At 43.0% G+C, this 22157-nt stretch overlaps 1 protein-coding gene across 3 annotated transcripts in view; it reads left to right on the top strand.

Moving 5' to 3' along the window:
- The first annotated feature begins 2196 nt into the window (after positions 1-2196).
- The window catches only part of LOC135522774 (phospholipase D1-like), a 29219-nt gene continuing 9258 nt past the window's right edge, over positions 2197-22157 (top strand). Inside the window, exons 1-16 of one of the 3 annotated variants that reach the window (XM_064949357.1) lie at positions 2197-2308; positions 12671-12845; positions 13092-13255; positions 13353-13495; positions 13866-13977; positions 14065-14130; positions 14221-14279; positions 14381-14473; positions 15631-15783; positions 15953-16102; positions 16648-16731; positions 17089-17170; positions 17301-17411; positions 17699-17884; positions 18018-18237; positions 22026-22157. In XM_064949357.1, the coding sequence (XP_064805429.1) occupies positions 12707-12845; positions 13092-13255; positions 13353-13495; positions 13866-13977; positions 14065-14130; positions 14221-14279; positions 14381-14473; positions 15631-15783; positions 15953-16102; positions 16648-16731; positions 17089-17170; positions 17301-17411; positions 17699-17884; positions 18018-18237; positions 22026-22157 (1894 nt within the window). In that variant the 5' untranslated portion in view covers positions 2197-2308; positions 12671-12706. Of the gene's footprint in view, positions 2309-9348; positions 9485-12670; positions 12846-13091; positions 13256-13352; positions 13496-13865; positions 13978-14064; positions 14131-14220; positions 14280-14380; positions 14474-15630; positions 15784-15952; positions 16103-16647; positions 16732-17088; positions 17171-17300; positions 17412-17698; positions 17885-18017; positions 18238-22025 lie in introns of those variants that run through there. The other 2 variants (XM_064949355.1, XM_064949356.1) reach the window with 2 other exon arrangements.

The following is a 22157-nucleotide window of genomic DNA, read 5'->3' as shown; positions in this document are numbered from 1 at the left end:
GAAGCCACTCCTCAGTAAAATGCACATGACAGCCCGCTTGGAGTTTGACAAAGGACACCCAGTAAGGGGAAAAAATGATTTCATCCATTTTAGCATAAGGCTGTAACCTAACAAAATGTGAAACGTCAAGGGGTCTGAATACTTTCTGAAGGCACTGTATATTTACAGTACATAGCTATCTCAATTGCCTCATACCCTGCACATCGACTTGGTACTAGCACTAGCAGTATATAGGGCTCCTGAGTAGCGCAGCCGTCTAAGGCACTACATCCCAGTGCTAAAGGTGTCACTACAGACCTTTGTTCGATTCCTGGCTGTATCACAAACGGCTGTATTTGGGAGTCCCATTGGGTGGTGCAAAATTGGCCCAGTGTTGTTTGGGTTTGGCAGGGGTAGGCCGTCATTGTAAGTAAGAATTTGTTCTTAACTGACTTGTCTAGTTAAACATTTTTATGCAAGTTTAGTGAAATTAAGGTTAAATAAAAATAAATATTGCCATGTTATTTTGTACTCTGTAAATATAGCCTTGTTATTTCTACTCCCTGTATATAGCCTTGTTATTTTCTACTCCCTGTATATAGCCTTGTTATTTTCTACTCCCTGTATATAGCCTTGTTATTTTCTACTCCCTGTATATAGCCTTGTTATTTTCTACTCCCTGTATATATCCTTGTTATTTTCTACTCCCTGTATACAACCATGTTATTTTCTACTCCCTGTATACAACCATGTTATTTTCTACTCCCTGTATACAACCATGTTATTTTCTACTCCCTGTATACAACCATGTTATTTTCTACTCACTGTATACAACCATGTTATTTTCTACTCCCTGTATACAACCATGTTATTTTCTACTCCCTGTATACAACCATGTTATTTTTACTCTTTATTTTTATTCGTAATTCACTGTTTATTTATTAATCATGTCACTATTTAATTTAAAAAAAATGGTTATCTTAACTTTAACTCTGCATTGTTGGAAAGGACCCATAAGTAATCATTTCACTGTTAGTCTACACCTGTTGTCTTCCAATCATGTGGCAAATACACATTTATTTGACATTTCTCTGTCTCTCTATCTTTCTCCCTCTCTCTCTCTCTTTCTCCCTTTCTCCCTCTCTCTTTCTCCCTCTCTCTCTCTTTCTCCCTCTCTCTCTCTTTCTCCCTCTCTCTTGCTCCCTCTCTCTCTCTTTCTCCCTCTCTCTCTTTCTTTCTCCCTCTCTCTTTCTCGCTCTCTCTTTCTTTCTCCCTCTCTTGGAATGCAAGGCTCCTCTGGACTGTATTGGTACCCACTGCGCAAAATTATTCATCTGTAAAAATAAAAAAGTGTGTGTATGTGTGTGTATGTAGAGACTGGGTTGCTTTCAGAGTCCAGCTTTTGTTTATGGTTGCATCATTTCTGGTAGTATTCGTCGGCTGAACCAATGAACCACCTTGCTGCAGTGGTTTTAACAGCAGCAGGGGAATAAATAAGGGTGCGTTCCAGATACACACATTGAGCACTGCAGACCTGCAGACATCAGTGACGTGGTTGCTGAGACGCTTCCCCGGACATCGTAAAGATTTGATATTCTGTGCAAGTCAACTTGCCTAATGTGCGTTATCTGGAACGCACCCACAACCTTCCACTTATCCCCGCTCCCTTCCCAGAACAGACCTCATAACCATCCCCGGGTGAGACAGTGCTTTGGCAATGTAAACATGTTTCCCATGCCAATAAAGCCCTTGAATTGAATTGAATTGAGAGAGAATGCGATAAAGGCAGTATGTGGGAGTTTCAATCCGCCTCTGTGTGGAAGGTTAATGGCTGTCATTTATTGGTGAATCTTCAACACAACTGATTTCTGATTACCAGAGGAGATAGAGAAGGGGAGGGAAGGAGAGCGAGAGAGGTTGCCGCAATCAATATTTTATTCACTGCACGTCTGGGCAGCTGAATACACACAACAGCATTGACTCCCTTTCTTTCTTCATCTCTCTCTCTCTGACTGGGGGACATAAACCTATTGCGATTGACAGGTTAGTTGCATAATTTATTTTCACCAGCTGAGAGGCAGAGCGAAAGAGAGAGAGAGAGAGAGAGAGAGAGAAAGCAGAGCGAAAGAGAGAGAGGCAGAGCGAAAGAGAGAAAGCGGAGGGGGCGTGGCGTGGCGTGGCGTGGCGTAGTGTAGCGTTGTGTGGTTGGGCAGATGGTTTCTTCTGGCTCACTTGCACTCGACGTTTACTCCTCAAACCGATCACCGGGAACCCCTAATTTACCAGCCTTCAACCGTGTGTAATTAATTACCCGATTCTACTTAATGAGGTAGCTATGTTTTCATTTTCACAACCTATATGTAGGGTATTTGCCTATGTTGTGTATATTGTCATAAACTCCGGTTAAATTCTTTCCTTGATGACGAAGATTAATGTCTAGAAAAAGTTGAGGGAGTCTGTCCCACTCCATGGTTAATTCGTATTCGAAATCAAACAAGCAAACAAACTCTTATCCTCCAACCGTAGAAAAACATCTGACTGGTCGACTCCCTTGTCAGATCGAATCAATGGGTATGGTCAGGGTTGGCTAGGTTACCTTCTAATTGTAATAATTTACAGTTACTAGTTACCTGTCCAAAATTCTAATCATTAACGTCATTTTTGGATTAACCAAACTCATTAACATCATATAAGTACTTTATGCTACTTTTCGAGTACTTTCCGTAAGAGGCATTAGAAGAAGACACGACATCTGTAAATAGCCCACCGAACTACCTCTTCCCCATGTTATTTATTTTTGCTGGTTTGCACCCCAGTATCTCTACCAGCACATCATCATCTGCACATCTATCACTCCAGTATTAATACTAAATTGTAATGATTTTGCCTCTATGGCCTATTTATTGCCTTCCTCCCTACTCTTCTACATTTGCACACACTGTACATAGATCTTTCTATTTTTCTTTTATTTTGTGTTATTGACTGTACGTTTGTTTATGTGTTTGTTTATGTGTAACTATGTTGTTTTTGTCACACTGCTTTGCTTTATCTTGGCCAGGTCCCGGTTGTAAATGAGAAATTGTTCTCAACTGGCCTACCTGGTTAAATAAAGGTTACATTAAAAAAAGTGCATTTGGTGTGTCATCATATTGGTCTCTGGCTGCTATGACGACACACCATCATGGAGTCTTAAACTTGCTCCTTTTTTCAATGCTGAATTGAAAGTCATTGAAAAACAGAAAGGTATCATGTATTTTATTCCACAAAATTCCTTTCTAAATGTAAAAGTAATTCAAGAAGTAACATCTAGTTTTTCAAAAGTATCTGTAATCTGATTACAATACTTTTTGCTGGTAACGTAACTGATTATGTATAATTACGTATAACTGATTGTGCAGGGGCGACCGGGATGCTGCAGTACAGTAGCCCACTGCAGATGGCCAGCTTCTTGTGTGTGCTGATTTGAAATCCGGGACACAGCACCAATGTAGGTGTAACGGATGTGAAATAGCTAGCTAGTTAGCGGTGGTGCGCGCTAAATAGCGTTTCAATCGGTGATGTCACTTGCTCTGAGACCTTGAAGTAGTGCTTTGCAAGGGCCACGGATTTTGTGGAGCGATGGGTAACGTTGCTTCGTGGGTGACTTATTGATGTGTGCAGAGGGTCCCTGGTTCGCGCCCGGGTATGGGCGAGGGGACGGTCTAAAGTTATACTGTTACATAGGCAACTGGGTATTGAACCTGGGTTGTCGCCCCTGTTTTACCCCACTGATCTAAGGCCAAGTAAGGCACTTGAACCAGAATCTGTAGCACACTTAGGCTTTAGCAGAAGTAGTGTTTAGCCATCACCCCACCACTCTGGGGTGGGAGAGAGGAAGTTACGAAACAGACCGTCCTGAAAAAGTCTTATTTTACAAACGAAAAACCTAGCTCCTATTAAGGCACTTGTGGAGATCAGAGAGGATCTGAGGAAATAATATGCAGATATTACATTTAGCCAACCAAAGGGGGGGAAGGAAAGAGAGAGTTGATGAGATGGGGAGAAAGCGAGAGGGATGGAGAGTTTATTGTGGTGTTAACTTATCTCTCTCCTCTCTGGAATGGCATTCTTTATAACTTGTGTGTGTGTGTTTTAAAGAAAATACCTGCTTTTTCAGCGTGGTTGAATGTTCCCTATATGTCATTTAGGGTGAAGATAATTCACTTGGAACCACTTGTCTTTTCTCTTCAGGAAAGACACCCAGGCAAACACTGTATAGGTGTGTTTAGTTGACTTTATGGGTGTGGGCAAAAGACATACACACCTCGTGGCCCAACATTGTTTGCGGATACAGTGAGCTCAAGGAGCAGTAGGTGTGGGGGACAGGTCCAACCTTAGAACAACATTATCAGTTATATGTAATGACATGGACATACACACACACGCACACACAGTAAGGAAGTGTTGCGTGTTGGTGCACACAGTTCACTGTTTGTGTCCAATATTGGAATGTGAGCGAGTTGGTCATGAGATGGGCATCAGGGAACCTAGTCTCCCAACAACCATCAGCTGATCCCATTTCAAACCCCACCTGACAGGATCTGAAATGATGGTTTTACCAATCTTCCAAGATATAAATTGGCTGGTGATGGGCTATAGGGTCTCTCTCGATCCTTCCTTCTCTCTCCTTTTCTCTCTCTCTCTCCACATTGAAAGGGGAAGTGGTGTCTGTCTAGTCAGAAGTGTCATAGGGTTGCAGGAAGTGAAGTGGGGCTTGTGATTCTGCATCACTGTATCATCAGATTGTTTTCTACTCAGATATGACCTAATCTACCAGCTGCAAAAACATAAACACTGTGTATTTAACACATACACACACATGACCCTGTGCAAAGATAGTGTTTGTGTGTGTGTCGTTCCTCTCTTGCAGGACAGGGGAAGCTTTTAATTCCAGGTGCATGTAGCTCAGTCTACCAGAAGATGGCAATGGTACCATAGACATGCATGTAAACAAACACTAGTGTTGTGTGCAAAATAGTGGGTTGTGGCCAGTTCCTCATGGATTACAGCCAAACACCGTTAAACAGAGTTGTAGTTATTTGGTGCTAAGTCTTTTTAGGGGCTGCAATGGAAAAACATTTGGGAACCTATCAACATTGCAGAAAGTAAATTCTGTATCGTCACAAACCCATGCTAGGTCTAATATGTTTTGCAGTTAGTTGGGTGTGTATCTTACGAGTGTAGGAGGATTTGGAAATAGGCAGATGAATGTGATTCTGTAGCAGGGTGATAACATGTGATATTGCTAATTTGGAAAGTAAATAACAAAACATGTTTGAGCACTTAGAAGTTTCGGAGGACTGAGGGAGGGGGAGGGCATCTGATGATTAGCCATATGCTGGGATATCATAACAAGAGCTGATCATGCAAGACCTTTAAATATTCTACAGTGTGCATGTGCCCGTGTGTGCTGTAGAGACAGAGATAAGAAAACAGCCTGCTACCATGTCTAAACAGATTATTACAAAGCAACTGAACTCCGCTGTTTGAAGTGGCTTCCTCTCTTCTCCTCTCCTCCTACCCTTCATCTGACCTGATATGAAAGGACTGTATAGGAGTTAGCAGATTTCCATTGTGCAACCTCCTCCTTATAGGGACTTTTACTTATGCAGTTCTTTCACGTAAGTGCAGATGAAGGATGGAGACTGTACTATTGACATGCACTCAGGAGTAATACAGCAATACTCTGGCAGGCAAATCAATGATCATCCAGATCAGGTGACTAACCTGATCAATGACCAGCCATACTCAACTGGTGGATGTTGCCCATATATAAAACAAATATTCTGTTGGGATTTTAACTTGCTACTGTTGAGAGTTGTAATAGTAGAATTGAAATTTGGTAGGGCATGGTATGTTTTCCTCTTGTTATGTCATTCACTGACAGACCTTGCTTAGAGATATTTCAGTTGATCAACAACTGACCATGTTAGATAGATGGGTAAATTAGGCTAACCAGTTATCTAAATCTTGTAATTATCATTGCAGATTACTCTACCCCCCAGGGGGCCCACATTGATTTTGTTGAGTCACTCGGTTATCATAACACACGGTCCTGGGCAAAATGTGTAGATTTGCAGGAAATTATCTTTAAAACTACAAAAGAACACAGATATTGTACAGAGGAACTCTGCCTAGAAGGCCAGCATCCCAGAGTCGCCTCTTCACTGTTGACGTTGAGACTAGAGGTCAACCGATTATGATTTTTCAACGCCGATACCAATTATTGGAGGACAAAAAAAGCCATTACCGATTAATCGGACGATTTTATTTATTTATTTGTAATAATGACAATTACAACAATACTGAATGAACACTTATTTTAACTCGATATAATACATCAATAAAAATCAATTTAGCCTCAAATAAATAATGAAACATGTTCAATTTGGTTTAAATAATGCAAAAACAGTGTTGGAGAAGTAAAAGTGCAATATGTGCCATGTAAAAAAGTTAACGTTTGAGTTCCTTGTTCAGAACATGAGAACATATGAAAGCTGGTGGTTCCTTTTAACAGGAGTCTTCAATATTCCAAGGTAAGAGGTTTTAGGTTGTAGTTAATATAGTTTTATAGGACTATTTCTCTCTATACCATTTGTATTTCATATACCTTTGACTATTGGATGTTCTTATAGGCACTATAGTATTGCCAGTGTAACAGTATAGCTTCTGTCCCTCTCCTCACCCCTACCTGGGCTTGAACCAGGAACACATCAGCAACAGCCACACTCGAAGCAGCGTTACCCATCGCTCCACAAAAGCCGCGGCCCTTGCAGAGCAAGGGGAACAACCACTCCAAGTCTCAGAGCGAGTGACGTTTGAAACGCTATTAGTGCGCACCCCGCTAACTAGCTAGCCATTTCACATCGGGTTACACCAGCCATTAGGCTGATAGGCTTGAAGTCATAAACAGCGCTGTGCTTGCGAAGAGCTGCTGGCAAAACGCACAAAAGTGCTGTTTGAATGAATGCTTACGAGCCTTCTGTTGCCTACCATCGCTCAGTCAGGCTGCTCTATCAAATCATAGACTTAATTATAACATAACACACAGAAATACGAGCCTTTGGTCATTAATATGGTCGAATCTGGAAACTAATTTCGAAAACAAAACGTTTATTATTTCAGTGAAATACGGAACCGTTCTGTATTTTATCTAACGGGTGGCATCCCTAAGTCTCAATATTCTTGTTACATTGCACAACCTTCAATGTTATGTCATAATTACGTAACATTCTGGCAAATTAGTTCGCAATGAGCCAGTCTGCCCAAACTGTTGCATATACCCTGACTCTGCGTGCAATGAACGCAAGAGAAGTGACACAATTTCACCTGGTTAATATTGACTGCTAACCTGGATTTCTTTTAGCTAAATATGCAGGTTTAAAAATATGTACTTCTGTGTATTGATTTTAAGAAAGGCATTAGTGTTTGTGGTTAGGTACAGTCGTACAATAATTGGGTAGAGCGTTGGACTAGTAACCGAAAGGTTGCAAGTTCAAATCCCCGAGCCTACAAGGTACAAATCTGTCGTTCTGCCCCTGAACAGGCAGTTAACCCACTGTTCCTAGGCCGTCATTGAAAATAAGAATTTGTTCTTAACTGACTTGCCTAGTAAAATAAAGGTAAAATAAAAATAAAGGTAAAAAATTGTGCTTTTTTCGCAAATGCGCTTTTGTTAAATCATCCCCCAGCGTTGCATCGATTATATGCAACGCAGGACATGCTAGATAACTGTAAGTCGCTCTGGATAAGAGCGTCTGCTAAATGACTTAAATGTAATGTAAATGTAATAACTACACATGGTTGATGTTATTATTAGTTTAACTAGTGATTATGATTGATTGTTTTTTTATAAGATAAGTTTAATGCTAGCTAGCAACTTACCTTGGCTTCTACTGCATTCGTGTAACAGGCAGGCTCCTCATGGAGTGCAATGAGATGCAGGTGGCGAGAGCATTGGACTAGTTAAATGTAAAGGTGCAAGATTGGATCCCCCAAGCTGACAAGGTGAAAATCTGTCGTTCTGCCCCTGATCAAGGCAGTTCCTAGGCCGTCATTGAAAATAAGAATGTGTTCTTAACTGACTTGCCTAGTTAAATAAAGGTATAAAACAAAATATTATTATTATTTTATTTTTTGATTGTTAAAATTGGCGCCCCAAAATATCAATTTCCGATTATTATGAAAACTTGAAATCGGCCCTAATTAATCGGCCATTCCGATTAATCGGTCGACCTCTATTTGAGACTGGTGTTTTGCGGCTACTATTTAATGAAGCTGCTTGTTGAGGGCTTGTGAGGCATCTGTTTCTCAAACTAGACACTCTAATGTACTTGTCCTTTTGCTCAGTTGTGCACCGGGGCCTCCCACTCCTCTTTCTATTCTGGTTAGAGCCCGTTTGTGCTGTTCTGTGAAGGGAGTAGTACACAGCGTTGTATGAGATCTTCAGTTTCTTGGTAATTTCTCACATGGAATAGCCTTCATTTCTCAAAACAGGAATAGACTGACGAGTTCCAGAAGAAAGTTATTTGTTTCTGGCCTTTTTGAGCCTGTAATCGAACCCACAAATGCTGATGCTCCAGATACTCAACTAGTCTGAAGAAGGCCAGTTTTATTGCTTCTTTAATCAGAACAACAGTTTTCAGCTGTGCCAACATAATTGCAAAAGGGTTTTCTAATGAGTAATTAGCCATTTAAAACGATAAACTTCGATTAGCTAACCAAACGTGCCATTGGAACACAGGAGTGATGGTTGCTGATAATGGGCCTCTGTACACCTATGTAGATATTCCATTAAAAGTCAGCTGTTTCCAGCGACAATAGTCATTTACAACAGTATCAATGTCTACACTGATCAATTTCATGTTATTTTAATGGACAAAATATGTGCTCTTTCAAAAATCAAGGACATTTCTAAGTGACCCCAAACTTTTGAACGGTAGTGTATATATATTTTTTCTTTCTTTACAAATTGATACTAGGAGTCAAATATTGATATAATATCGTCCAAAAATAATGTTGCTATAGTAACTGTATTGACCCCCGTCATCCGGACGTCTTTGGAAAGTCATCAATGAGTCACATGATCTTGTGAGCTAAGGCTAGGATGGATTCCATTGTCAATACCACAAAGGCACATACACACACTTACACGTGTGTGGTGTGTAGACAGACAGTTCCCAGGGATAGGAGATCCCAGACATGAATCTTACCCCCAGCTCCCCATTGGCCATCTGTCAGTAATTGACATGTCTTTGTCCAATAGTTCTACCCTAGGCCCCACCTCATCCTCCCTCCCTCTATTCCTTCTCACATTCACTCCAACTCGCAGCTAGAGTACAGTGAGATCTGCCGTCTTCCGAAACAGAGAGAGAGAGAGAGAGAGTGTGTGTGTGTGTTTTATCTGACGTGAGAGAATAGGACAGGCTTGGAAATCATGGGGTTCCCACACCGTGAGTGGGTACAGGTCAGTGAAACACTGTCACTGTGTGTGTCTCACTCTCTCTTTCTATTCATCTTTCTCTCTCTCTCGGTCTGTCTTTTCATAGCTCCGGAAAAGGTGTGTTTTGTTACTGTTGGCTTTCTTTTATAATTGAAGTTGCTGTGGGTGGGTGGGTGTGTGTGTGTGTCTTGCATGACTTTGTCTGAGCATGTTTGTGAGAGAACTCTGCATGCTGCCACCTGGCTGGTGAGAGATCCAGTTTGGTCGGCCTTGGCCTCCTCAATTCGAGTGAGTGCTGGCTGTACATCTAGTGTTGTCCCTTGGACTCAAGTATGCAACACAATTTCATAAGAAACTGTATCAGTCAACTCCTATTGACCCACAGTAGACTACTAGAACTTGTTTCTTGGGCAGAAATATAAACTGATATATGAACTTTTTTATTTTAAAATTTTATCTTTCATTTGCCACCCTCCTTTCTCTCCTCCTAATCTTCCTCCTTTCTCAGTGGCTACTCCCTGCAGCACCGGTCTAACCGGACCCATTGTTAAATGTTTGTCACAGTGAATATCGCAGCTGCACACACCTCACACTTCTCTCTCAATAGAGAAAGAAATACTTATTTTTTTTTTAAATGAAGAGTTGGGGGAGTTTCTCTTCTACTTTCTAAAACAATTCTGCAAGTTCATAAAGACACACAGTCCAGAGGTGTGTGTGTGGGTTTAGGGGGTATGGTATTAGTTGTAGGTGGCTTTCCTGCTGTCGTGTCCTTATTTACAGAAAACAACATTTATAGAGCACAGTGTGTGTATGTTTTTAATACCTACATGAAAGTGTGTGTGTAGAGTAATATAATACGGTACATGCAGGTAACGGAAGCATGAGTATTTGCATGAAGTGAGCGTTATTTCCATACGGAGTGAATGAGTGAAAGCAGAGGGAGTGAATGGAAGTGTGTGTCGACTCTCTCTGTTTCGCCAGGAAACATTTTAGGAAATTAATGCCATGATAAAGGGGAGACCTTGCCAGGAAGGCGCACCCACACTCACACACATGCTTGCACATGCAAGCACACACACACACACACTGCAGCTCTGTTGGTAGGACACCAGATTGCTGATCTTGCCATGCTCTTTTTCTGGGCCAGTCTGTTTGGAGCCATCACTCTAATCTCTCACTTGTTTCACCATGTCTGAGCAGCTCACCTGCCTCAATGTTTCTGTCAATACACACTTACTCTCAGATAGTCATAAACGTGTTCAGGAGCGCGTGTCTGACCTGTTTTAGATTATTTGAATCTGCTGTTTAGGTTTTAAAGAACACACACAAATACACGCACACAAATAATGCTGGATTAAACATCACACTGCTGTGTCATACCTCCACCGTTGTCCTGTTTCTCTCTGATAATCCTATTGTTTAGTGCCTGCTCTGTGACCAGAGAGGGAGAAAGGGATGTAGAGAGATGAGATATAATTAACTTTATATTTAAATAAAGCTGGAATCCATAGCTGTGAAACTCCCAAGTCCATTTGCAATATTACAACAAAGATGCTACTTCAAACCAAGAACATTGTTTTTTTCCCATCAGACATTGACAACGATGCTCCATTTCCTAAACTAAATAAAAACAAATGCACCTGGGGTGACTTTCATCTTATGCAGATCTCAAATCAAGTTGTGTTTGTCAGATACTTCATAAACAACAGGTGTAGATGTAACTGGTGTGAAATGGCTAGCGGGATGCGCCCTAATAGCGTTTCAATCGGTGACGTCACTCACTCTGAGACCTTGAAGTAGTTGTTCCCCTTGCTCCGCAAGGGCCGCGGCTTTTGTGGAGCGATAGGTAACGATGCTTCGAGGGTGTCTGTTGTCGATGTGTGCAGAGGGTCTCTGTTTCAAGCCCAGGTAGGGGCGAGGAGAGGGACGGAAGCTAAACTGTTACATAGACTAACAGTGAAATGCTTACTTACGGGTCCTTCCCAACAATGCAGAGAATAACAGAAGTAATAAATCCACAATAAGTAACGTTAACTGGGCTATATACACTTAGTACCCGTACTGAGTCCATGTGCATGGGCACGAGGTAATTGAGCTCCTTGCAGTCTGATGCCAAGCAGTGTTGCAGCCAGTCAAGATGCTCTCATTGGTGCAGCTGTATAACTTTTTGAGAATCTGAGGGCCTATTCCAAATCTTTTCAGCCTCCTGAGGGGGAAGAGGTGTCGTCGTGTCTTCTTCATGACTGTCTTGGTGTGTGTGGACTATGATAATTCCTTAGGGATGTGGACACTGAGGAACTTGAAGCTCTCAACCTGCTCCATTACAGCCCTGACGATGTGGATGGGGCCATGTTCTGCCCTCCTTTTCCTTTAGTCCACGTTCAGCTCCTTTGTCTTGCTGACGTTGAGGGAGAGGTTGTGGGTGAACAGGGAGTATAGGAGGGGACTAAGCAGGGGACTAAGCACACACCCCTGAGGGGCCCCCGTGTAAAATATTGTCCCATGTACATTGTGTAATTTACTGATGGGCCCGAATTAGCCCCATGGGGATATCCCTGGTCATTACGATCGGGTCGTGTACAGCTGCGCTCTGAATGGATGATTACTTGGGTGCTGCCAGCTGTGGGCATGTGGACAGGACTGAAATAAACACAATCCAGGAAAAACTGTTCTGTTGCCTTCATTATGTGACATGCCATCTTTTCCTAATCATCTCGCAAATCTCTGTTGTGACTTTATGGTCAAAATTATCCTATTTACACTTTAGTCAATTTTGACACTATAATATATTTTTTTTGATGCCACATATGCAATTTTCAAAAGGAGAAGTTTATTTTTTGGTTGAGTTGGACTTTAAGGAGAGTGGAAGCAGCCTTGTTATATTTTAGCATTAAGCCGTGGCTTACAGAGAAGACAGCCTATGGCAACAGTGTGTGAATTCCATTGTGTTTCCTCCTCACCTCGTTGTCTTTAGCCTGCTACTACAGGCCATTCCTGATGTGCTGCTATTCACCAGTTCCCATTCAAACACTCTTACCAGCCTTTATCTGCATATTTACACACACATACAACCTACTGCCATGGGGGTAACAGTAACACTAAGGTTGCAGTCAGACTCCATAAACTTGTCATTAATGTCATGTTGTCTACCTGGTCTCTCTGTCTGTCCTTGTCTCTTCCTACCTCCCTCCCCCTCTGCCTGTTCACCAGGTGAGCCCTGGGCGCCGAGCGTGCTAGCCAATAACCATGCTGCGCCAATCTGAGCCTACCAATAGCACGTTGCACCTGGTTGCTACGGATATGAGTGAAATTATGGAGAATTTGGACACTCGTGAGCTGTACCTAGGAGACGGGGAATATGACACTACAGACTTTAAACTCCCAGGTAGGGTGTGTGTGTGCGCAAATGTTTTATTCATTGATTGATGGATTAGTTTATAAGAAGACAGTTTTACCCATCTAACTATTTATAACCTATTCATGAGCAACAAAGTGTGTGTAGTGTGGGCAGGTAAGTTTTGCTCAAGATGTTGTGTGGGGAATGTTATGTCTTAGAGATGTGTGTGTGTAGTGTAGTTTCTGATGTGTGTGTGTGTGTAGTGTAGTTTCTGATGTGTGTGTGTTCCCCCAGAGGAGCGTCGGGGCTTTGCATCTGTCTACAATACTGTGGGGTTTAAGGAGGCAGAGGTCAAGGTGTTTCTCTCCTCTCCCATCACCGCTAAGATACTAGAAGTGGAGAGATTCACCTCTGCACAGGACCGCTTCAATATCACATCACAGCGCAGTGTCAACAAGGTACACACGCACATACCTCAGCAAAGCACCACAACACACACAAATGCACACACACACTCACTCAGCCACACCTTTTATATTTTTCCTGTCTGTGTAGAGTCTGCCTGCGGTATTTAAGATTGAAATGAGACATGGAGAGTTCAGCTGGGTGGTCAAGAGGAAGGAGAAACACTTCATGGACCTCCATAGAGAACTGCTCCGATACAAGACTTTCATGAGAATACCACTACCCTCCCGCAGGTACACACACACACCTGTTTGTTTTACTACCCTTGTGGAGACCAAAAAATGGATTCCTATTTAATATAAACATTTTACTAACCCCTAACCCTTAACCCTTCACCCTAATCCTAACTCTAATTGGAACTCTAAACCTAACCCCTAAGCCTAAAATAGCCTTTTTACTTCTGGGGACTGGCAAAATATCCCCACTTGTCCAAGTGTTCCTTCTTTTTACAACTAGGATAGTAAAACCAAAAACACACACACACACACAGGTAGTATCAAAGATGTTGAAACTGAAAAGACACTAACAATTTCCTATTGACTCCCTCTTTCTCTCTCCTCTTTCTCTCCATCCTCTCTCTCTCCCCCCCTCACTCTCTTCCAGCCACACAGTGAGAAGGCATAGTGTTCGGAGATCAGAGGTCAGGGCCATGCCCACTCTGCCACGGGGGAGCGGGGATGAGCTGGCCCGGGAGGAACAGGTGTCCAGCAGGAGGGTACGCCATTCGGCAAACACATTTGTCAATCACCTGTTAATCACCTGCTTTACTCTTCCTAACACGGTATGTCTTTATTGATTACAGAAAGCATTGGAAGACTACCTGAACAAGCTGCTGAAGATGTCTATGTACAGAAACTACCATGCTACGGTGAGAGACACACACACACACACACACACTGCTGGAGATGTCCACGCTACGAGGATATGTCCAACTTTCAAATGTTCTTGTTTCTCTTAGATGGAGTTTATAGACGTCAGCCAGCTATCCTTCATCCATGATCTGGGACCTAAAGGCTTGTGAGTAACTCTACACTATCTACTGTAACTAACTACTCATCACCACCATGATACTTCAGTCAGGAAGAGAAGTTTTCTACTTGTTCTCTTCATTTCCCCAGAGAAGGGATGGTGTACAAGAGGTCAGGTGGTCATCGTATCCCAGGACTTAACTGCTGTGGTCATAGCAAGATGTGCTACCGCTGGTCCAAACGGTCAGTACCCTGAATTATAGATGAAATATCAAGATGTGCTACCGCTGGTCCAAACGGTCAGTATCCTGAATAATAGGTGACATATCAAGATGTGCTACCGCTGATCCAAACGGTCAGTATCCTGAATTATAGATGAAATATCAAGATGTGCTACCGCTGTTCCAAACGGTCAGTACCCTGAATTATAGATGAAATATCAAGATGTGCTACCGCTGGTCCAAACGGTCAGTATCCTGAATTATAGATGAAATATCAAGATGTGCTACCGCTGGTCCAAACGGTCAGTATCCTGAATTATAGATGAAATAGCAAGATGTGCTACCGCTGGTCCAAACGGTCAGTACCCTGAATTATAGATGAAATATCAAGATGTGCTATCGCTGGTCCAAACGGTCAGTACCCTGAATTATAGATGAAATATCAAGATGTGCTACCGCTGGTCCAAACGGTCAGTACCCTGAATTATAGATGAAATATCAAGATGTGCTACCGCTGTTCCAAACGGTCAGTACCCTGAATTATAGATGAAATATCAAGATGTGCGACCTCTGGTCCAAACGGTCAGTATCCTGAATTATAGATGAAATATCAAGATGTGCTACCACTGGTCCAAACGGTCAGTATCCTGAATAGTAGATTAAATTTCAAGATGTGCTACCGCTGGTCCAAACGGTCAGTATCCTGAATTATAGATGAAATCTCAAGATGTGCTACCGCTGGTCCAAACGGTCAGTATCCTGAATTATAGATGAAATAGCAAGATGTGCTACCGCTGGTCCAAACGGTCAGTACCCTGAATTATAGATGAAATATCAAGATGTGCTACCGCTGGTCCAAACGGTCAGTACCCTGAATTATAGATGAAATATCAAGATGTGCTACCGCTGATCCAAACGGTCAGTACCCTGAATTATAGATGAAATATCAAGATGTGCTACCGCTGATCCAAACGGTCAGTATCCTGACTAATAGGTGAAATATCAAGTTGTGCTACTGCTGATCCAAACGGTCAGTACCCTGGATTATAGATTAAATATCAAAGTCTGAGAATGATTCTATCCTCCTCTGGAGTCCAGATGTTGTCTCATATCTCCTCTTACTGCTCCAGCTGATACTGCTGAGCTGTGCTGTAATAATAAACTCTAGTGTCTGTCTAGCTGGTTGGTGGTGAAGGATTCGTTCCTCCTCTACATGAAGCCAGACTCGGGAGCCATTGCCTTTGTTCTCCTGGTGGACAAAGAGTTCTGCATCAAAATGGATTCCAAAGACACAGAGACCAGACACGGAGTACGGATTGATAGCCTTTCCAGGTGGGTGGGTTGGAGTAAGATGCTGGTCGTAAAAATAAATACAAAAGTAGGTTGCTACCTCACCAAGGAGTATTGAAAAAAACAGAATCTACAGAAATGATTCAGACAAATCATTGAGTAAAAAGGAGTTTCAACAATCATTGTTTTTGTGTGTGTGTATATTTTGAAGGGCCCTGGTGTTGAAATGCAGCAGCTACAGACATGCCAGGTGGTGGGGTCAGGCCATCGAGGGCTTCGTCCAGAAGCATGGCTCTGCCTTCCTGACCGACCACCGCTTCGGTTCCTTCGCCCGACAGGAGCACAACATCCCAGCCAAATGGTATCCACGGTTACACCACAATCATTAAACCACGACACGTTTAATACAGTCAGAGTTAAATAACTCCCCAGTCTGAACATTAAGTGAGAACAATGCAGAATATATATTTAAAATGGGAAATTACTCTGGGAATGTATTTTTTCAAGACACATTTACTGTACACACCAAAGTCCCAGTAGAGCATAAAGGCCAGCTAGTGTGGCAGGTGGGTTATCCCAGGTAATCCCAGGTACACTTTGGCCCAGGTACAGTTTGGCCCAGTTACAGCCCTCGAAGATATCTGTCTCACTGGAGTAACCTGACACAAAGAGAGGGAAAATGACACTGGGGTTCTCATCACCTGTCACCTGCTGGGGCAACACTATACTGTCTGTGTGAGACATGGGGGGGGTGTGTGCAACAGTGAAAGTCTGTGGGTGGGTGTATGCTTGCGTGCGTGGGAAGGTTTGTGTGTCTGTTTACCCGGGAGAGAGAGTGAGTGTGTGTATGAAAGAGAGACCGCACTGTGTTTTAAGTGTGTGGCTATAATATAACTCTGTTTATAGGTATGTGAATGGGAAGACCTACATGGCCGACGTGGCAGACGCTCTGGAGGAGGCTGAAGAAGAGATCTTCATCACTGACTGGTGGTACGTGTGTGTGTGTGTGTGTGTGTGTGTGTGTGTGGAGAGCACAGAGCGGTCACACCTCCAAGGCAGACTGTGGTCAAACAGATGGGTTACAATCAGAGACCTGGAATACTGTTACACCCACCCCACACAGCTGTCAGCCGCCAGAGCCTGGTTTACCCTCAGAGCCTGGTTCCTCTCTAGGTTCCTTCCTAGATTCCTGCCATTCTAGGGAGTTTTTCCTAGCCACCGTGCTTCTACATCTGCAATGCTTGCTGTTTGGGGTTTTAGGCTGGGTTTCTGTACAGCACTTTGTGACATCGGCTGATGAAAAAAGGGCTTTAAAGAATAAATTTGATTGTATGTGTGTGTTTTCAGGCTGAGCCCTGAGATCTTTATGAAGAGGCCGGTTGTCGAGGGAAACCGCTGGCGCCTTGACTGCATCCTGAGACGCAAAGCGGTGAGCAACAAAATGCTGTCTCATTGGTCCATTTGCACCCCTCAAACTGCCTTAGTGTGGATCTTATCATTGATTAAATTATTTGATTATGTGGTGATTAGTAACGGTGACTGTCTTTCTGTCCCTATAGCAACAGGGAGTGCGTATCTTTGTGATGCTGTATAAGGAGGTGGAGCTAGCTCTGGGCATCAACAGTGAATACAGCAAGAGAACACTAATGCATCTCCACCCCAATGTCAAGGTAGGTGTGTGTGTGTGAAATGTGTTTACAGTGTGTTTATAGTTGTTTATAGAGCATAGGAGATTGGTGGCACCTTAATTGGGGAGGACGGACTTGTGGTAATGTCTGGAGCGAAATCAATGGAATGGTATCAGATGCATGAAAGGCATGGGTTCCATGTGTTTTTGATGCCATTCCATTCACTCCATTCCAACCATTATTATGAGCCGTCCTCCCCTCAGTAGCCTCCACTGGTATAGAGGTATCCTTTTATGTAGTAAAAGTGTGTGTGTGTGTTTCTTCTGTAGGTGATGCGTCATCCGGACCATGTCTCCTCCTCTGTATACCTGTGGGCGCATCACGAGAAGATCATCATCATTGACCAATCAGTGGCCTTCGTGGGTGGGATCGACCTGGCTTACGGTCGCTGGGATGACAGAGAGCACCGTCTGACGGACGTGGGGAGTGTGACGCGCTCTGTAGCCCTGGAGCAGGTCAGACACACAACCACACACACAGTCTGAGTGTCACATGATCACTAGCCAACATAGAGCATGTGAGGACCAGACATCCACACCAACTTTCCTCTCGCTCTGTCTTTCTGTCTCCTGCCTCCTGTCTCCACAGGCTGAGGGATCCTCCTTTAAGATGGCCACCGCACCGACCAGTAGTTCTGCCCCAAGCAATGGGAAGGGTGCTGCTGCCCTGGTAGTGGACTCTGGGGACCAGCCCAAGTTGAAGGGTCTGGGGAGAATTAGGAGGACAGGGTTCAGTATGAAGAGACACCTGCAGAAACATGGACTGGCCCACGCCGACTCTGTTAGCAGTGTGGATAGCTCAGAAGAGAGTGAGTCCGTACATGCACATGTCATAAACGCACGCAGAAGCTAAACGTTGCCCAAATTGTTGTATTTTATGGAGTCATTTGCTGCTTTGTGTATCTAACCGTCATGCCTAACTCTTCTCTACTAACAACTCAACACAACGCTACATTGATGCTGGTGCTCTGCTTATCACTTGGTAAACAATACCAATGTTCGCATAGCAAACTACTCAGTTCACGCTAGTTCACGATAGAAGAATCAGATCTGAAGCATCCGTTTAGAACTTCCACTCACCACCAAATATGGTGATGAGAGGAAGTCCAACGGACTGTGGGAGAAGATGGAGCTAGATTAAACTTGCCGGACATTCTGCTAACTTTCAGATCGATAAATCTCGATGCAGTTATCTGTTCCCAAAACTAGAATTTGCCAAAGTAAAAAGAAAATGCGTTGTTTAGAAGGAGTGAAAGGGCAAATTGAGTTATTGCACACACGGAATTCACAGAGAAGGAAAATATGCAACTACATGCTAAAACGCGCCAATAGGATCTGGCTAGCTCTGCTTGGCTCTGCCCACCTCCTTGCTTGTTCTGCCCACTGTGCTTCATTTGCTCCCATTGGAAACAACGCCGATGAGATTAGTTACCAGTATCTTTGGTACTATAATAATAGCTCGCTATCCCCATTTTGGTCTGGAGTCTCCCAGAATTAGAAATTCACGCACTTGCACGCATTTAGAGACCACAGTACTTCAGGTGCAGAGAGAGGGACAGGACCATAGTCTGCAGAGGTTAAATGGCAGTCTGTGTGTCCAGGTTGGGCGAACAGCGTCAACAGCCAACACAATCTGATCCTTACTAGAGGGGTGGAGCTGAGACTGGCCCCTCCCATTGGGTTGGCACAGGCTGGTGAGTGAGTCTCTGATTGGAAGATGCGCTGTGGGATCGGGGCTTCAACTGTCCCGCTGCTAAACTCATCACCCAGTGTGCTTTGCAGTGTTTATCACGTGTGCCTCTCTGAAAGAGTGCAAATATCTCAGGGGCCTCATTTATAACCGTTGTGTAAATTTTATATGAAATATCTGTGGACTGAGCATGCGCCAAAATATTGAGATTGATCAACTTGGCGCATGCCTGCCATAAATAGGCAAGTTTCCCATTATAAATCAGACCTGCAGAAACTGCGTGTATAAACAAGCATTATATAATTCCGCCTGAAAACACTCATCATTCATCTATTATGGTGACAACGCCCTTATTTGCTGTATACTTTGTAATTCTTGTAATTAGGCCAAGACAGTATCTAAAGGAAATAGCAATGGCGAACTTGATCAATGTCTTTGGAGATTTTGGCAGAATGTTTTCTTTCGCGGTGACATTTGCTGTATCTGACCGTGTCTGAAAGACAAACTATTGAACATTGTTGTGGACCTGTGAACAGATCGTTTGAATTCACTAATGTTTTGCATTTTCCTGAACCTAAATATGCTGCACTGCCGGCGAATTCTAAAACATTGTCTACTCAGGAAAAAAAAGTAAACTACAGTGGGCCTACCTACAGTGGTAGTTAACACACTTCAATGCTAAATATCAACTGTCTGTTCACCTGTTAAGCTCTATGTTATAAAACTTGCTCCCATTCGGATGCAGAGAGCAATAACCTGAAAGTACAATAGCCTATCTATTAGGCATAATGAGAGATGCGCATGTTAAGTTATTGCATGGCTACTTCAGGAATATGAGCTCATGCCAGAAAAGGTGAGGAATTTATTCTGCTATGGTATGTATATATCTATGTATTATGTAGGCTATTATGTTTATAATTTAAATATTATTTACTCAAGAAATGTTATATTAGGCTACAATATTCAGACGTAGTCTACAAACGTCAATGGAAAAGGTGGACCATCGGTCCGCATAGAGCAAAATACTTAAAAAGCATACCTGTTTATTTACTACTGTGAAGTGGGTCCAATTAAGAGAGATGGGAAGAATGGTAGCCTATCCTACCTTGTTGTAGACCTATAGGCTATTTCAGATGTAGTGAGTATAAAAACATCCCAGTCAGACAAGTTTTTAGTCTGCAATGATTGTGGAAATGAAATAAACAATAGGAAATAGATGATTATTTCAAATGATTTTAGAATGCAAAGATAAAATAGATTTTTGCTCTTCTAACTAATGGCAAATGAGTGCATCTTATTTTATTTAGCTACTTGTTCTAAATAAGACTGTCATATATTGTCAATGATGTGCGTACTGGGGGCGGAGTCAGGTGCAGGAGAGCAGAGAGGTGTGAACAGGCGCACACTTTATTTAGGCAGGAGAAACCAACAGACGGACGCCACTGCGTCCAAACCTCCAGCCAATGCAAAAGTGCAAACGCGCAAACAGTCACAATAATATGTACAAACAAATAAACATATCTCGTGAAATAAAACACTGAATAAACACATACCAGTATAGCGCATCAAAATAGACACGTAACACAAAACAATCTCACACAAGAACATGAGGGGCAACAGAGTAATAAATACATGTAGTGTGATTGGGGAATGAAAACCAGGTGTGCAAGGAACAAGACAAAACAAATGGATACATGGAAAATGGAGCGGCGATGGCTAGAAAGCCGGTGACGTCGACCGCTGAACGCCGCCCGAACAAGGAGAGGAGCTGACTTCGGCGGAAGTTGTGACATATATTCCTGCAAAGGCTAGTCTACTGTTGCCTATTTGCAATGCAATACGTCAACCAATAGAAACTGTGCGTACACATGGTCTGAAATTTACGGGAGGATAATAAGCATATTCTAACATAAATTTCAGTTTTTATAAATGCAGACTTTTGCGTGAAAACTGGTGCACGCATGCTTTGGGGCATATTTTGTGTGTATGGCAATGTTTATAAATGAGGCCCCAGGTCTTTCTGCACCGTGTGGCGTGGCCTGGTGTGGCATGAGTGTGTGTGCTCATGTCAAGACTTAGTTTGTACAAGGTCAATAAGCATCCCCCATGTTGCAGACTAGGCCCTCTGCAGTGTGTTTTTATGGTGGAAGAATTTCAAGGAATGTGGAGGAGGCAAAGACCACCACCCAGACACATTATCCCTTAAAATGGCAGCTTACTGCAGCTTGCACACACATCTGGTTGTGGTTATGCCTAGGAATGTTCAGATGTTTTCCTCAGATCACTATGTTTTTACTACTGTGAATGTTGTTAATCTGAGCAGTACTCAACTGTGTAGCTAGACTCAGACAAGACCGCTGCTGCTGGTAAATGAGCTGACATATCTGTCTGAAACAGGATGGACTGTGACTCTGTGTCATGGCTGTCTGGGTGTGGGGTGTGTTCTCTCTCTCTGTGTGCGTGCGTCCGTCCGTCTGTCCAGGGACTATTTTGACTCTCAACTGTCTTTCTGTCCACTGTTTGTTTAATGCATTGAGGAAACAAATCCTTATAAAACTAATTTAAATCTTGAAACTAACTACTTATAGTAACCAACCTTTCTCTCCTTGGAGTCTCTTCTGATTTCAACTGAAATGTGTCTTCCGCATTTAGCCCAATCCCTCTGAATCAGAGAGGTGCTGGGGGACGCCTTACGCCTTTGTCGCCCCTGGAAAAGTGGGTTAACTGCCTTGCTCAGGGGCAGAACAACAGATGTTTACCTTGTCAGGTCAGGTATTCAATCCACCAACCTTTTGGTTACTGGCCCAACGCTCTAACCACTAGGGTACCTGTTGAAGGCATTCAGTTGAACAACTGACTAGGTATCCCTATCCCTTTAACTTCTATGTGTCTGTGTCTGGCCTTTAGAGACGGTGCGTAGCATGCAAACAGGAATAGGAGGAGTAGGAGAGTTGGTTGGAGATACAAGGTTCTGGCATGGGAAAGACTACTGCAACTTCGTATACAAAGACTGGATCCAACTGGACAAGCCCTTTGACG

Source organism: Oncorhynchus masou, chromosome 30 (assembly GCF_036934945.1).
Source record: "Oncorhynchus masou masou isolate Uvic2021 chromosome 30, UVic_Omas_1.1, whole genome shotgun sequence".
NCBI classification, from domain to species: Eukaryota; Metazoa; Chordata; class Actinopteri; order Salmoniformes; family Salmonidae; genus Oncorhynchus; species Oncorhynchus masou.
The sequence above is the reverse complement of the archived record's forward strand: the minus strand, read 5'-3'. Positions and strand labels throughout refer to the sequence as shown.